Source organism: Macadamia integrifolia, unplaced genomic scaffold (genome assembly GCF_013358625.1).
Source record: "Macadamia integrifolia cultivar HAES 741 unplaced genomic scaffold, SCU_Mint_v3 scaffold688, whole genome shotgun sequence".
Classification (NCBI taxonomy): Eukaryota; Viridiplantae; Streptophyta; class Magnoliopsida; order Proteales; family Proteaceae; genus Macadamia; species Macadamia integrifolia.
Genome location: NW_024870512.1, coordinates 221614 through 236955, shown reverse-complemented (window position 1 = coordinate 236955; position 15342 = coordinate 221614). Strand labels below are relative to the sequence as shown.

The 15342-nt window shown below is 36.3% G+C and overlaps 2 protein-coding genes across 3 annotated transcripts in view; one reads left to right on the top strand and one right to left on the bottom strand.

Moving 5' to 3' along the window:
• The window catches only part of LOC122069664 (protein argonaute 16-like), a 12428-nt gene extending 1923 nt beyond the window's left edge, over nucleotides 1–10505 (bottom strand). Inside the window, exons 1-20 of one of the 2 annotated variants that reach the window (XM_042633728.1) lie at nucleotides 10351–10505; nucleotides 8470–8715; nucleotides 8187–8392; nucleotides 7873–8088; nucleotides 7652–7788; nucleotides 7440–7537; nucleotides 7255–7352; nucleotides 6953–7124; nucleotides 6753–6869; nucleotides 6558–6665; nucleotides 6379–6441; nucleotides 6180–6293; nucleotides 5926–6091; nucleotides 5732–5844; nucleotides 5480–5617; nucleotides 5243–5373; nucleotides 4968–5033; nucleotides 710–773; nucleotides 366–477; nucleotides 169–242 (exon numbers count right to left, since the gene is read on the bottom strand). In XM_042633728.1, coding sequence (XP_042489662.1) covers nucleotides 169–242; nucleotides 366–477; nucleotides 710–773; nucleotides 4968–5033; nucleotides 5243–5373; nucleotides 5480–5617; nucleotides 5732–5844; nucleotides 5926–6091; nucleotides 6180–6293; nucleotides 6379–6441; nucleotides 6558–6665; nucleotides 6753–6869; nucleotides 6953–7124; nucleotides 7255–7352; nucleotides 7440–7537; nucleotides 7652–7788; nucleotides 7873–8088; nucleotides 8187–8392; nucleotides 8470–8694 — 2418 coding nt within the window. In that variant the 5' untranslated portion in view covers nucleotides 8695–8715; nucleotides 10351–10505. The remainder of the gene's footprint in view (nucleotides 1–168; nucleotides 243–365; nucleotides 478–709; nucleotides 774–4967; nucleotides 5034–5242; nucleotides 5374–5479; nucleotides 5618–5731; nucleotides 5845–5925; nucleotides 6092–6179; nucleotides 6294–6378; nucleotides 6442–6557; nucleotides 6666–6752; nucleotides 6870–6952; nucleotides 7125–7254; nucleotides 7353–7439; nucleotides 7538–7651; nucleotides 7789–7872; nucleotides 8089–8186; nucleotides 8393–8469; nucleotides 8716–10350) is intronic. The other variant, XM_042633729.1, reaches the window with a different exon arrangement.
• A 3416-nt stretch (nucleotides 10506–13921) lies between these two features.
• The window catches only part of LOC122069665 (E3 ubiquitin-protein ligase COP1-like), a 20883-nt gene continuing 19462 nt past the window's right edge, over nucleotides 13922–15342 (top strand). The window contains exon 1 of the mRNA XM_042633730.1: nucleotides 13922–14539. Coding sequence (XP_042489664.1) covers nucleotides 14177–14539 — 363 coding nt within the window. The 5' untranslated portion in view covers nucleotides 13922–14176. The remainder of the gene's footprint in view (nucleotides 14540–15342) is intronic.

Sequence of the window (15342 nt, the reverse complement as noted above, 5' to 3'; positions counted from 1 at the left end):
GGGGGGGGGGACATTGAAAAATGTAAAAGCAAAATAATTCAATTTTTATACAACTTTTTTCTTTTAAGATAACACCTGTAAATATTTTCTCTGCAAACAACCTCAGCATTGTATACTAAGTAGAAAACAAGAATTCTGCTAGATATGCATAGACAAAGAAAAACTTACTATCATTCCAGCTTGAGCACACATATAAAAGTCGAAGTTCCTCGGATGTACGACTTCCGTATCCACAACTGTCCCTGTACAGAAGGAAAACAAATAGGTGAAAGGTGAAGCAACTTCAGCACAGCTCACATGCCGCTACAAGTAACCCCATAGTCTTTTGCATATCATGTAAAGGATAATTTTCGTAAGAGTCTAACCGGGTGGCACATTTTCGGGGGCACCAGCTTGGAATAACTTTGTGTGATGGTTCTTTTGAGCCACAATCACAGTCAATTTGGGAAGCCAAGTCTCACCTAAATGCTGAAATGCCTGCAAGAAACTTGACAGTCAAAGATCTAAATCATAAAGAACAAAATAAATTATAACTATTGTTTAACAGACCAGATACAGGCACATGGTTTAATAGGTCTCTCATAGTAGGTTCGTCATATGCCACTTGAATGGCCATAGAAAATCTCCTCAGGATAAGCATTTGGCAGAATATAACCTTTGCCATACTATGAATATTAAAGAAGGAAACATCCAGTTTGGCGAGAAAAACCTTTATGATTTGCTCCAGCTCAATGTTCAAAACTTGGTTGAATTGGGATTCACTCACCCCATCCCTAAAATCAAAAGCAATTTGTCAATTCACCACAAGAGGGAAAAGAAAGAAGAAAAAAAAACGCAAGGAAAAATGGCACCAACCTTGATGGAGAAAGCAAAGAAACAACAAATTTTGTTAATGGTTTGTTTGGTCCCACAAAAAAAATCACAATGCAAAGCAGCAAATAGGATTAAAAGACTATATAAAAAAAGGGATAAAAAATTACACAAGAAATCTGAGATTTCAACATCAAGATTACATTTCAAACATAAAGGAAAAATGATGGTATCGGCCTAACTTCAGGTAGCATTTTGGAAATACAACTGGCCCAGATGCCGCGACTACTAGGACCATCAGAAATGACAACCAATCCTTGAGGCAAGTTTCAAAGGATATACAGAATAAGGCCAATTTCTTCAAGGATGACTGCAACTCATCTACTATTTTCCAACATCCACTGCCTCAGTTGCAAAAGACCGTCACATGCCACTGCCTTAGTTGCTGAAGAAAGCAGGGGAGAGGAACAAGTGTTTAGGGCTGTTTGGGAATCGAGCAAAGAGATTTGGGCTGCATGCATTAGTTGCAAAATACCATCGCACACCGCTACCTCAGTTGCAGATTGAAGGAGGAAAAGGGAATGAGAAGAGATTTAGGGCTTTTATTGTGTCCATTTTTTCATTTTTTTAAAATAACACATAATATACACGTTTTAAACATTTGCATGGAAGAGTGCCATTTTTTGTTGTATATCGGAACAAAATGGAAACTATTGTTTTAGCCATCCAATTCAGATACGGCATTTTAATTAACCATGGTCATTGCCAACAATTTTAAAGGGTAAGCTTCAAAAGTTTGAAATTTTGGAAAGGTGTGATATATAATGGCTAGATTGTAAACACCATATCTTATTTCCCTGGAGGATCTCCATTGGTGAATAAAAAAGCTATTGCTGTTTTCCTTCTCCATTGGTGAAAAATCTCTTGTTTTTTATCAAGAAACCTTGTACCGTTGTACATGGATCAATGTAGATCAGTGGCTGCTCCAATTGAACACCTTGCAGTGAGAAGCCCAGGTGGATTACTCTAATACTCATGTTCTTGTGTTGCTATTCTTATATTGCAGTTATTCAATCTATATTCTAAATTTCTGTCATTAAAAAGTACAGACCTTGAATTTTTCTCCAAATTTCTATTCTACTAAGAATTTATATGTTACATGCCTTTTGAGATTAAGCAATCCAGCCATTAGATTCCTTCAAGATTTTGACCAACAGTTCATCGTCCCTAAATATGAATTTGATTTCAGTTCGGTGACTTTCTGACCAGTTGATTTTGAGAAATCCGAGTTTCTACCCCTGCACCCATTAAGTCATTGTTGTGCCTGTATCGATTCTGAGTTTCTGATTTATTTAAATTACTGTTATTTACTCCATTAGTAGAATCAAATACATATTATTAACCCTAATTTTCTGACCTCTAAAGTCCTTGGTATATTACTGTTTTACCCCTGGTTTTAACTACTGTTTATTATTTGATCAAATACTGATTTCAGGTTCTGTTTTATTCCTATTTCATAACAGAATTCAGTATAGGTTGCCTAACCTATTTTCTGTTCTTTGTTTGTTTGTTTATTATCAAAGTACCTTTCTCCTAGATCTGCTAGGATTGACCTTGATATTCTGAACAACTCTTTGATTTAAAGACTTCCTTATTAGTATTATTTAAGTCCTCACTTCAGTATTACACTGGGGTGAGAGAGAAATACTGTTGAGATGGCATCAACCTATTACTATTAGCATACCAATAGGCTTCTAGTCACATAAGGCACTAAGTAGTAGAAACACAACAAAACCAGAATCGCAGTGAATGAATATAAAGACCGGATTCAAAAATGTTTTAATAATTTCAAATCAGAAACTCAGATGCAATACACTGGTCGAATATCTGAAATAGGAAGGGAATAACTCCTCAAAGTTTGGTTCAGATCCAATGGTCTGATCTGAACTCTGATAATATCCTACTAGGGATCAGATACCAAAATATGGTTCCAAAACAGAATATCGATCTCAGGTTATGATGGGTTGAAAACCATATTAAGGGAATCACCAACCAGTTAACAGAATCAAGCATTATCAGTAAGATATTACACAGAAACAAAGTCAAAAACTATAGCTGAAAAAAGAAACCAAATCTGAGAACTCCAGAAAGTTGTATCATATTTTTGCAACCATAGGAACATCGAATTAAATCCGCTTATAAATTCAGAAGCAAAACTCAGATGTAATCAATGAGAAACAGAAAATTCCAACAAATAGAATAGGAATGAGAACCGGACAGAAAACCAGAAACTACTAACCTGAATCAATGATAGACTAAAAGAATGGAGGAATAGAGGAAATATATGCACCAAGCATCCCACCTAGAACTAGGTTAACATCTCATCAGTGATCATCAAACCTCAGCATCACACCAAGGAGTAGTTGCATCTCACAACTGAAGATTCTGAATCCCACAAAACATAACAAGGCAAAGCCAGCTTCAAATAATAGTAAAACCGTGGGGAGGCTGTTTCCTCTCTTCTTTATTTATAGATTAGTGTAAATTGTTTTAGATTAGCCATAGGGCAATGTGTGGCCGATAGAATACTACTTCCTCACAGATAATGAAGTGAAATAATAACAAAACAACTAGCAATAGAACTCCTAAACCGTAAGCAGAAGTTCTATTACTAAACGAATTAATTAAATAAATAAAACAGACTCCAAATGAATCTGGAACTTATAAATCATACACCAGTCATACAATTATTAAAATAAAGAGATAATTAAAAGACTAAAAATACTAAAAATATCACCCACAATTGGGTGGACAATGCTGAGTTAACTCAGAACTGAGTTACTGAGTTATTGAGTCAGGTCCTTCCTCCTACTTTGGTACTTTTGTGAATACCTTCCTTGATACTGATCTGCACACATACTGTATATCTTTCTCAATCAAGATATCCGCTTACTCAAATTTTGCTCCATAGATTGGTATTTGAGGCAAGAAGGATCAGCAAAAATGTTTTTAAACACTATGAAGAAATTTATGTCTTCCAGACCAAGTCCAAAAATACAGATTTATTTTATTATACTAACCAATTATATATTGAATTAGATATTGCTTGTGCATTCCAATTTCACTTTCTATTTTGTTATTACATCTGATTTTAACTGAATTTAGATCCATAAAATCTGCTCTTATGGGTGGTTGTGCATTTAGTATCCATCTAAAACCTATTTGCTGTTCTACAATTTCTAGTTGGCCAATTACCCATGGCCCTTCCTATTGCCCACTCAGTGCATTGAAAACCAATCTAAACACAAACTGCTATAATCAACAACCATTCCATTTTATAGTTCTACCAACCCTATAAATGCTTCCTCACTTCCCCTTAAAAACCTTTGACCCGGTTTAAGACCGTCAAAAGTTGAAATGACCTCTTGAATAGTTAAACCCACAACCAGACCAGATGATCAGACAGTAACATAATGGGTTAGACCCGAATATAATAAGATAATAAATCCAAAATTCAATAGATAAAGGAAGTTGCAAGTTTTGAACTCTAAACAACTTAAATAGGTTTGAACAAACTCAATAGACTACAAGTACATTTGATTTTTTTACATGAAATAAAAAAAGAGCGACCCAGTGCATGAGGTTCCCGTTACTGCCGTGTCTGGGGGGGTAAATGTATGCAGCCTTACCCCCTGGCTTTGCAAGAGAGGCTGTTACCAAGTTTCAAACCTGTGACCAACATGTTGCAATAGTGCAACTTGACCATTGAGCCACGGGTTCCCCTCTTGATTTTTTTATATGATATACAAAGTATATTACTGCTTCTCTTATTATTGATTAACGACCTAACAATTTTGAATGGTACGGTAGACTGCTGACCCATTATGCCATCAGCCAAGAGGGCCCAAGTTTCATCCTTACGTTAAAATCACTGTCCAGAATCATGTAGAAGAAATAAAACTAAAATTTGAACCATTCCACTTATCTAATTTACAGAGCTTTACTGTAGATATTATTTTGCAGAAATTTACAGATAATGAACAAAAATCCATGAAAGACAATTTATTCAGTCCAACAATTTTGAAAATTAAAATAGGAATGATTTGACAAGAAAAGAAAAAATGTAATATTGAAATAAGCCACCGCAGTAGAAATACCTAAAGATGATGATTTGCTCCGGCTTCCGTGATTGACTCGATTGATAGAAGTCCATCAGTAACTCCCTGCAGTCCAAACCACCGCATCTTTCAACATTATATAAAATTTAAGTTTCCTAATATCTGGTTAACAGCCCTAATGAACCTATAATCGTCATATCTTTAAGATAATTTAAGGCGGTAAATAAAATGTTTATTTCTTGCTAAGAATTAAACTATTGAAATAATAATTTGTTGGATATTAATAATATGAATATTGTTATAGAAAGAAACACCTCATAATTCCATCATCATCTCCATTTGCTAGTGGTTTGTATAGAGAGTCAATCATCTCCACCTTTGGAGATTGAGTTCTTACACATGCCCTGTACCTCGATATCAATGGCCATGATCTGGAACCAACAACCTGAGAATTCCACCATAACAAAACCAGCAACAATATCATTAGATGCACAAACATCAAAAAATAATATTATGTAACATTGAGAAGCATAACACAATACTAAGAATACCGCAGCTATGGATGGGACTTCTGAACGACCAGGAGAACCATGGGAAACATCCATTCCCAAAATCAATGTAGGAGTGTCCTTTATAAATGGAATGCACGGAGAATGCTCAATTGCCAATATAGAATTTGTACCTCCAAGCTGAAAAGAGGAAGTAGTATGAAATGGAATATATGCAGATAAGTCAATAACATGAAACTTCAAAAAGGAAAAAGTGAAAGATAGGAATAAATATTATTTGTCGGTCGAGTTTACCTTGGAATTGATTTTCAAAAGAACATTTGTCAGATACTGATCATTGATCTTTGTGGGGGAGATGCATTGTGTGACAATTCCCATTTCATGAAGATTCTTCCTCTTCCAAGGCCCTTGATAATGGAAAAGCAAAAACATTCAGAAGATAAATGGCAAAAAAGCATATATGTGTCAAAAAATAAGCACAAGCATACCATAAATATCAGAATTTTTCCGCTCCGGTAGTATGCATAGAAGAAATTGAGGAGGCCCAGGAAGCTTAGCCCTAATCTGTTCGAACATATTTTCAACTCTTGCAACAGGGCCAGCTCTCCTCCACTGAGGATCTTCTTCAATTAATGTATATGGACGCTCAATATGCTGAACAGGGAGAAATTGCAAGAATAAAAAAATGCACCTTGCTACACTTAAATTGTTATAAGCAGTCATAGAGTAATGAGTAACTTACAATCCCTTTATTTCTTCCACAGTTGATAAGTTCCCGAGATAGATAGCTCATATCGCAACGGGCAGAGAAGTTGACAACTACCCAGCGATCAATTCGAGTTGGGTTCAATAGTTTCTGCAAGAAAAATGAATCAAAGTAACATATTTATACAATCATGTAATGCAAATCAATAAAATAAAATCACTGAAAAAAACATCACCTTGTTGTTAAAGTTCCATCGTCCATTTCGAGGGATACAGTCTTCATTATTACCGACTTTTAACTGGACCCAGGAGCACACATCAAGAATGAGAGAAAAATTACAAGTCAAACGCCATATTACCCAAAATAAGAATAAGGAATTATCACCCAAAGAGATGAAGGAAAAGAATAAATCACCGTTGGTGCATTAAGAACACGGCCATCAACTGCAGTAAGCTTCTTTTCAATGAAAATTCCGCAAGCAGCAAGCACTGGATCTTCATCATACCGGTAATTTCTCACAGCCTACCATAACATGTGTGTGAAAACAAGGCAACACTAAAGCTCAAATTAAACACGAATCAAGCTGACCAAGAAGGAAAGAAAACTTACATCAGTCACAACACGTATGCGTTCCTGAGGCTTTTGCCTTGATTTTTCAACTAAGGCAGATCTTTGCATGGTAGATAGTGCCTTTGTATATCTTTGCAGTGACACAAGTGAACAAAGCTGGCATAAAAGATTAAAAAACAAGGTTACTGAAGAAGAAAGTATATAAGCATTGTTCAAAAATAAATAAAAAAATACCAGACCTCTAGAGGGATGTAATTGGGCCGCTTTAATTTGCCAACATCAAGACAAGGCATGTATGCAGAGTACGTTAGCTCTATTTTACGGTGCTGGGTAAAATAATCATAAACAGTAACCTCCAACATTTGGTCCTCGCCATTAGCACCATCTCCATGTTTAACTTTCAGTGTGAAACTTTGATCAAAGAAAAAGCAAGATTAGAAGTTTGTGCCACTAAATGCCAAGGAAAATAGAGAATCTAAGGTAATCAAGAGATCAATATCTCACAGCTAATGAAAAATACGTTTAAAGAAGAGTTACATACAATTGCTGGTTGCAGGGCTTCTCACTCAATCCTGTAATTTTGAATTCCATATTGTTGTGCCTCGTCTTGATCCTCATGTTTTTCAGCATTTTTTTGGCCTGGTCCACAAAAGAGATGAAGGTAAGAAGCTGATACAACATCAAACTTAAAGAAGACAGCATCAAAAGGATTTTTTTTTTTTTTACCTTTGACCAGTCAATCTGACGGTGATCCCTTACATTCTGGTTGGCAGTTAAAAAATCAATAACAGGACCAGGGGTCAATATCATTGTTGTGGAAACATCTGCCAAAAAATATACCCAATAAAATTTACTCAATATAGTGGAAAGAATAAGTGAAAATAATAATAATAAGCATAAACATGGTTGCTACAACAACAATGTAATGAAGGACACACCCATATTCAAAGACAAACCACTCTGTGTGGTACGAAAACTCGAGTGGAACCCTCGGCAACCACTTACTCCCCCACCTACACTTGTAAAGTTTCTCACATCGTCATGGAAAAAGGATTGTCTAACTAGAAGGCATCCCCTATGTCAAACAACCAATAGTTTGATCAGTTCGGATTTCAAACAACAAAAAAGCAAGAAACAAACTATGGTCAGCTTCTAATACCTTTTAGAAGCTTGTTGTCTGAGAATAATATCAAGCACCCTAAGCGCATCTTGTGTGCTATCAACTTCATTTCCTTTGATAGCTGAAGCAATTGACTTCAAGGGAATTTTTGTAGCAAAGCTGATCTCTACGTTAAAGGTCTTTGGCTGATTTGAACGCCTTGATCGTTTACAGTCAACCTCATTGGGGCTGCCATCCAAACCAGGGCTCCCATTACTGCTACCAAAAAGTAAAATAAAACAATTAGTCTCATATAGACAAGAACACAAATCAAGACAGAAAAGAGTCAAAAAATGGAGAAGAGAGAGACAGACCGCCTAGTAGAAGAATCCTCAAGCACAACTGTGAACTCAAAGTTGTTTCGGGGAAGAGGACCCAGTGTATATAGGCTTTTCTCTCCATCATAAGCAAAGTTTTTCCCTGCAAGTTCTGAACAATATGTTTGGTATAGTTTATCAATAACTTTTCTACCAATCCCCATTCCTTCAACAGGTCGTTTATCCTCATAAGTTATAGAGACCTGCAGATATTATTGGTTCATTAAAACTGCCAAAAAACCCTAGGCAAACTAAAGAATTAATAATGTACTAAACATACACTATATTGAAAGAAAACTCCATCTTGAACATTCATGTTAACTTTGAAATGGTTTGTAAGCAACTGTATACGCCGTCCATTTCTTCCAAAACCAGGTCTAATAATAGCTGAACGCTTTGCAAGTTCCGTTTTCTCATGCTTGAGATTTAGAGGTATGCTTTGAGGTGGAAGTGGAGGAGGTAGAGCTGAATCTCCTCCTTCGTCTTGTACCCCCACTTTCTCCATCTTTTGTTCAAATGAATATCACTGACAACATAAAGGAACTGTAAATTCTTGATATCAAACCAGTTATCATACATCAGAACGGGAATCTCTTTTCAGAGAAAAATATCACAGTTCGTACATATATACACTCATCAAACACTATGCACTGACTTTAGTCACAAATTCTTGGATGTAAGCAAAATGATTAGACCAACCACATGGATTATGAATGAAGAATAAGATATTTTGCATATCAATATGTTCTCAATAGAAATTCAACCCACATCAATTGAGACGTTAAGCAATGGAAAGAACACGCCAATACAACAACAACCATAACCTTATCCCAACTTAATGGGGTCGGCTACATGGATCCAACACCCATCAATAAGATAATAAAATTCTAACAACTAAACCCAATGATTCATGGAGAAAATCAGTGTATATAACCCACCAGGAAGCAGAAAGTAGAGTCATTACTCTAACAAAGCCATCATTGCTAGAAGATAAATAAATAGTTTGGTAAATCCCTAACAGCAGAGTGAGAGATGCAGGAAAAGGAGCCCTAAAAACAAAGTTTAACAGTCATGCATCAAGATCTCACACAAATTGCTAATAATTAGAGCACAAGTATCCACTAGAATTATTAAAACACTATGAGAATCAGTGTAGAAAGAAGCAGCTAAACGATGTGTTTTCTTAAGGGTAAAACTACATAAAATGACATGGTAAAAGAAAAATACCCTGTCACGGTGGCTACAATGTTGAAATCGGATCAGTAGAAATGAAACAGCAAAGCAAACATAAGAAACAAAAAAAACAACAATGCCACTAAAAATTCTCAGATAAAGCGAAAGGAAACTACTGTTCAGTAAGCAGAGATGTAAACGAGAAAAGATACAGAGTGAAAGCACAAATTAAACTCTAAACGCTGTTCCAACAGGTAAAAGGCTAAGTAAGAATATATAGATGCTAATACAACTAGATCATCTAAAATCAAGTTGGAAAACTGTGAAAACAAAAGGGAAACTGCAAAATTAGTTCCTAAACAAAGAAAAGCAATCACAATAAACCGAAAAACAACAATGTCACGATAATTTCTTAGAGAAAGTGAATGGGCAGTGCCTCGCTGCAAAACTATTTCCGAAACAAAGAAATCAATCACAATAAACCGAAAAACAACAAAGTCATGAGAATTTCTTAGAGAAAGTTAATGGAGAGATCCTCCCGGCAAAAACTAGTTCCGAAACAAAGAAAATCAATCACAATAAACCGAAAAACAACAATGTCACAAGGATTTCTTGGAGAAAGTGAATGGAGAATGCCTCGCTACAAAAACTGGTTCCGAAACAAAGAAAATCAATCACAATAAACCGAAAAACAACAATGTCAAAACGATTTCTTACAGAAAGTGAATGGAAGGTGCCTCACTGCAAGCAGGAACATAAACTATATAAAACAAGGAAAACACCACGGTAGGCATCGATTCTTAGCAACAAAAATAGGATTGAAGTAGAACACAAACAAACATTGCAGAAACTTACAATCAATCTTCGAAAACTACTTCTCAAAAGCTTCTTCCCAGATGAGTTACAAAATAACAAAAAATAATTGATAAACTAGAATCCTCGTTAAAATTGTTAGTGGAAAACAACAAAAAAAACCACTAGTTCTCACCCTGAAATCTGCAGATTAGAAGACGATACCTCCTGAAACGATTCGGTTTCTTCTTCTAAGCGAAGAACTGAGACTTTAAGACTTACAGTGGAGGGAAATAAGCAAATAGAACTTGGAATCCGAGACTTCTACTATAACTCTGTTACTTCAAATAGCTAATTCGAAAATAAGCGTACAAATATACGGGAGCACCGATAAGTCGATCACGACCGTTCATATAAGTAAGATTCTCTTTCTCAGAATCAAGAATGAACAGATTAAGATCGGGCATGCATTGCTGAACTACCATAGGTTTTCCATCAATTGTCCAGTATTTAGGGTTTCCTTTTTTAAATAGGTAGAGGTAGAACTGAAGAATTATAAATGGAATAAATTAATAAATAATAAAGGAAAGAAATATGGGGAAAAAAAAAAAGGTTCTTGTTTGCTACGGCTATGGATTGACGGCTATGTTATTCCTTTGGTGACGAAACAGTGCCTCTCGTCACTGCATCTAGGAATATGTACGAAGTTAATACGGAATCGGTGGCAAGAGAGAGAGAAAAAAAAAAAAAATCAACCGGAACAAATTACCACTGACACATGAAATTGAGTAATCGGAATCGGTGGCACCCGATATTGGTTTCAACTGATTTCTACATTTCTTTGTTGGATAATCACTGAAACTTACTTATGGTGGAAATATCTCTAAGTTTATTGAATCAAAAACTCTAAAATTATTTCGGAAATCTAAACTATACAAATATCTGGGAAATCTTTACTTCTTCATCCCGATTATATAAATTTTAAGGCTTCAAATGATTTTGAAAAGATTCAGACAAATTATGAATTAACAAAAAATAAACTGATTCTACACTATTGAACCTCTCAATACAACATACATATATAAATATTTTCGAAACTACTTCAACTAGTTAGGAAAAATACTCTATACTCTTTTTGTCTCCTCTCTTCTATATCTATATTGCCATCCAACATCTTCTATTCCATTAGCATTGATCAAGGAATCAATATTAGATCAGTAATGATTCATGAGTCTATATCATCATCAACAATGGAAGATACTAATTCCTAGCCTATTATGGGTCAAGAATCCGTATGTTATAAAGAGTAAAAACAGAGAACAAAGAAAAAAGGTAGAATACCTGATATGGTCTTTGCTCCTAAAGACGGTTGAGACTTCCAATAGGTTGATTTTTGTTTCATGCTCGTTTTGCTCTAAGAGAAGCAATCGATCGCTGAAGTAGAGTGTGCCAGAGTTCAATGTTGGAGAGAGATCCAGTTTTAAGATAAATGGAGACTCTCCCTTCAACTAGTTTCTAGCTAAAAGTTGGAAAATAGTCATTTTGTTGTGTTTTTCCTAATTTAACATCATTTTTTAGCCGTTGGAACATTGGCTCATTAATGTGAATGCATCAACGAATAAATATATTGTGACCTTTCCAATTAAGCCTTGTTTTTGAGCTTGTGGCACTTACAAATTCAAAACATCTATCTCTCCCCCCCACCCCCCTTGCACTTTTTTTTTTTTTTTTTTTTTTTTTGAGATATTAGAATTCTTGCTCATTAATGTGAGCACATAACGAAAAAATATATTGCGTTTTTACCAACTTAACCTTGTTTTTTAGCCGTTGGAACATTGGCTCATTAACATGAGCACATAAATGAAGAAATATATCGTGTTCTGACCAATTTAACCTCATTTTTTGAGTCGTTAGAACACTGACTCGTTAACTTGAGCTCATAAGGGAAGAGATATATTGTGTTTTTACCAATTGTACCTCGTTTTTTAGGCATTATACATTTCCTCATTAACGTGAATGCATAAATGAAGAAAAACAAAATTTTTCCATAGATAAATTGATCATGATTCTTGTATTGTTTTTATAGAAGAGGATTTTCCGAAAAGGCAATGTGGCCCCTGCACTAGTACAAGGGTCAATGGGAGCACATGTGACTAGATGTGTCAATTACAGGCCCGATTGAGCCCGACACGTTTATGGCCCAATTAATAAATATGTCGGGCTTGAGCCCGACACATTTATAAATAAGTAGTACATGGTACAACAACCTAGCCCAACAGACTCCTGACCGGCCCAACACATTTACAAGTCCGATTTGAACCAACTTCTCTAAGCCCGACCTAGCTTGACTCCTTTAATACTATTTGTACTTAGCTTTAAGGCTATGTGATATATACAGTTGAGATGGTGATGATTATTATACGAGCTTTCATCATTTATAGGCATAGTTTAATTGATTTAAATTGCTAAACTTGGATTGTGTAGGCATAGTTTAATTGATTTGAGTTTCGTGGGTTAAAGATCGAGTACTTTAGTAACTTAACTGCTTTGCCCATCTTTGGATTAATCCATTTTAACCATGGGATCTTTATTTGTTATGCTCATCTTTGTATTTCTTTGCTATGCCCATATTTGCCTTATTTCATTGGTATTCATTTTCAATCACATTTAAAATACCAATTTTAAAGAGGACTTGTTTAAAACTTGGTTAAAGTTAGATAGGTCTATATCCCGATTAAAGCCCATTTATGACAACCTAATTAAAGCTCAAGACCGACTAACCAAATTATAAACCGTATCATGCCATTGCTATCTAAACCCATTTAGCTAAACGAGCGTTCACGGTGCAACCTTAGAAATTGACCAAGCCTGACTAGGCCCTATCACGACTAGCCCAACCTGACCGCTTGACACCCCTACACGTGACAGTCATTTCGCCTCATTTTCTACCCCAGCATGGGAGCCACGCTGTCTTTTTAGGTTTGTATTTTCTTTAATACCTTGAATCAAATAGAAATAAATCCACAAATGATATTAAAACTTGCAACAATGTTTATCAGGAAAACGAAAGTTAAGATTATACCAAACAGAATCTACACCGTGTCTCTTCATTTTAATATTCATTTTTTTTTTTTTTCCCCAAGTTGTTTCTTTCGAAAGCCACGAGCTTGATGCCGCCAAGTTTTCCACATGCATGGAAGGGCAGATATTAAAGAGTACTAGGTGTATCGTGATCGGCGATTCTACACACGTAAACGAAGGCTGGACCGTACTTGGAAGGTACCGTCATCGATACACGTGGTTTTGAAGGGTGGAATGCATCACATACCTATAATAAAGCAGTGCATGATACACTCTGGATCTACGATTAGAAAAGTAAAAGAAAACTTTCTCCCCATAAATAAACAAATAAATGCGTTATCCGTTACATATGGAAACGGCATAGGATTAAAAAACGTGGACACTAACGCGACAAATGGATATCAAAAGGATTCGATACAATGGCAGAAGAGAAAGTACTCACCTGTACATACACAGTACAAGTAATTTGAACCGTCAAAAACACCAGAAACACCAGCTTTACCATACTATCGGTAGGACACAATAATTTCTTAAGGAGAGAAGAAGGGAAGGAAATAATAATAATGAATTAAAAATATTAGAAAAAAAAAACGCTTTTTGACTTAAAAAAATAAAAACGCCTTTAACGTTCCAAGCTCGTCTGCTCGAGAAAACGAACCAAGACCCGTACCTGACGTGGGGGCGTTTCCACCCTCACAAATCGCAGTGTCCCTCCTCTGTTTCTTTTCCTCTCCACCATAAACAACACCAAGCATACAAACGCGAACACGTTACGTTCTCACTCTCTCTCTCTCTCTCTCTCTCTCTCTGTGGAGTACTAAGATTGAAGGGAAACCATTTTTGGTGAGAGGAAGGAACCTCTGCAATCTGAACCATTTCTGTTGAGAGGATCAAGCTCTCGGGTCCCTGTTTCTTTAAAGTTGAAGGGGAGAGAGAGAGTAATGGCTGAGGTATCAATGGGGGCTATAGTGCCATCAGTGAAGGCGGAGCCGAAATCATCATCAGCGGTGGAAGTGTCGTCGGAGGCAGTTGAAGAAGCTGCAGCAGTAGTAGGAGGAGGCCAAGGAGCGCCACCCCCAGCGGAAGAAGCAGAAGCGACGGCAGAAACGGGTGTGGCTGAACTCGATAAGGAATTCCTATGTCCGATATGCATGCAGATTATCAAAGACGCTTTCCTTACCGCGTGTGGTCACAGCTTCTGCTACATGTGTATTATCACTCATCTCCATAACAAGAACGATTGTCCTTGTTGTGGCAATTACCTAACCAACAAGCAGCTCTTCCCCAACTTTCTACTCAACAAGGTTTGATTTCTCCTCCCCTTTCCCTTTTGTTCCTTTGATATCCTCATATTCTTCATTCTTTATTTGAATTTCATTTGTACCTTTTCGGACTACTAGACTTTTTTCCGTTTACTGCTCCATTTGTTTGATCTCTCAGATGCCTTATCTGTTTGAATTTTTATGCGAATCCCGTTTTGATACGGCTGAATTTCTTGTTGGTGTCAATATTATACTCTGTCGCGAATCTGAACATTTTTATTGGATGGGATTCGGGGAGAGAATTAACTTTGCAATGCAACTGCGTCAGTGCCCAAAACTTCAGATCAGTAAGATGGTTACTTAATGTGGATAATTTGAACATTTGCTTTCTTTTGGTATTTTTTTTGTTTCAGCTTGAATTAGCAACCAAATCAGTCAAAATTAACAACATCAAGTCTATTAATTAGTGGGAACTATCAAATTAAGGCTTCAACCAATAGCGGTCTTGAAACTTACCATAGTATCCACCCTCCCAGATAATTTCCGCTGTGAATACCCTATGCCAGTGGCCTGGCACTCACTCTGGTCCTGCTGTAGCCTCTGAGGTTGCCCCCGCTGTAATAGAAATTGGGCCATTTTGTGGCTCCGATACCAAAACTGCTATGAACCCAACCATCAAGGGAAAAAGACCCAGGACTGATGGTAGTGTGTCCACTAGGTCCTTAATGCCTTGGAGTCTCATTTCTATTCTGTTTGTAAGTGTTAGTGATGCAGAAACCTATACCTTGCATAGTCATCTAATTTCCTGTTCAATGAATGACCTTAGATAATGTAAATTTTTTTTT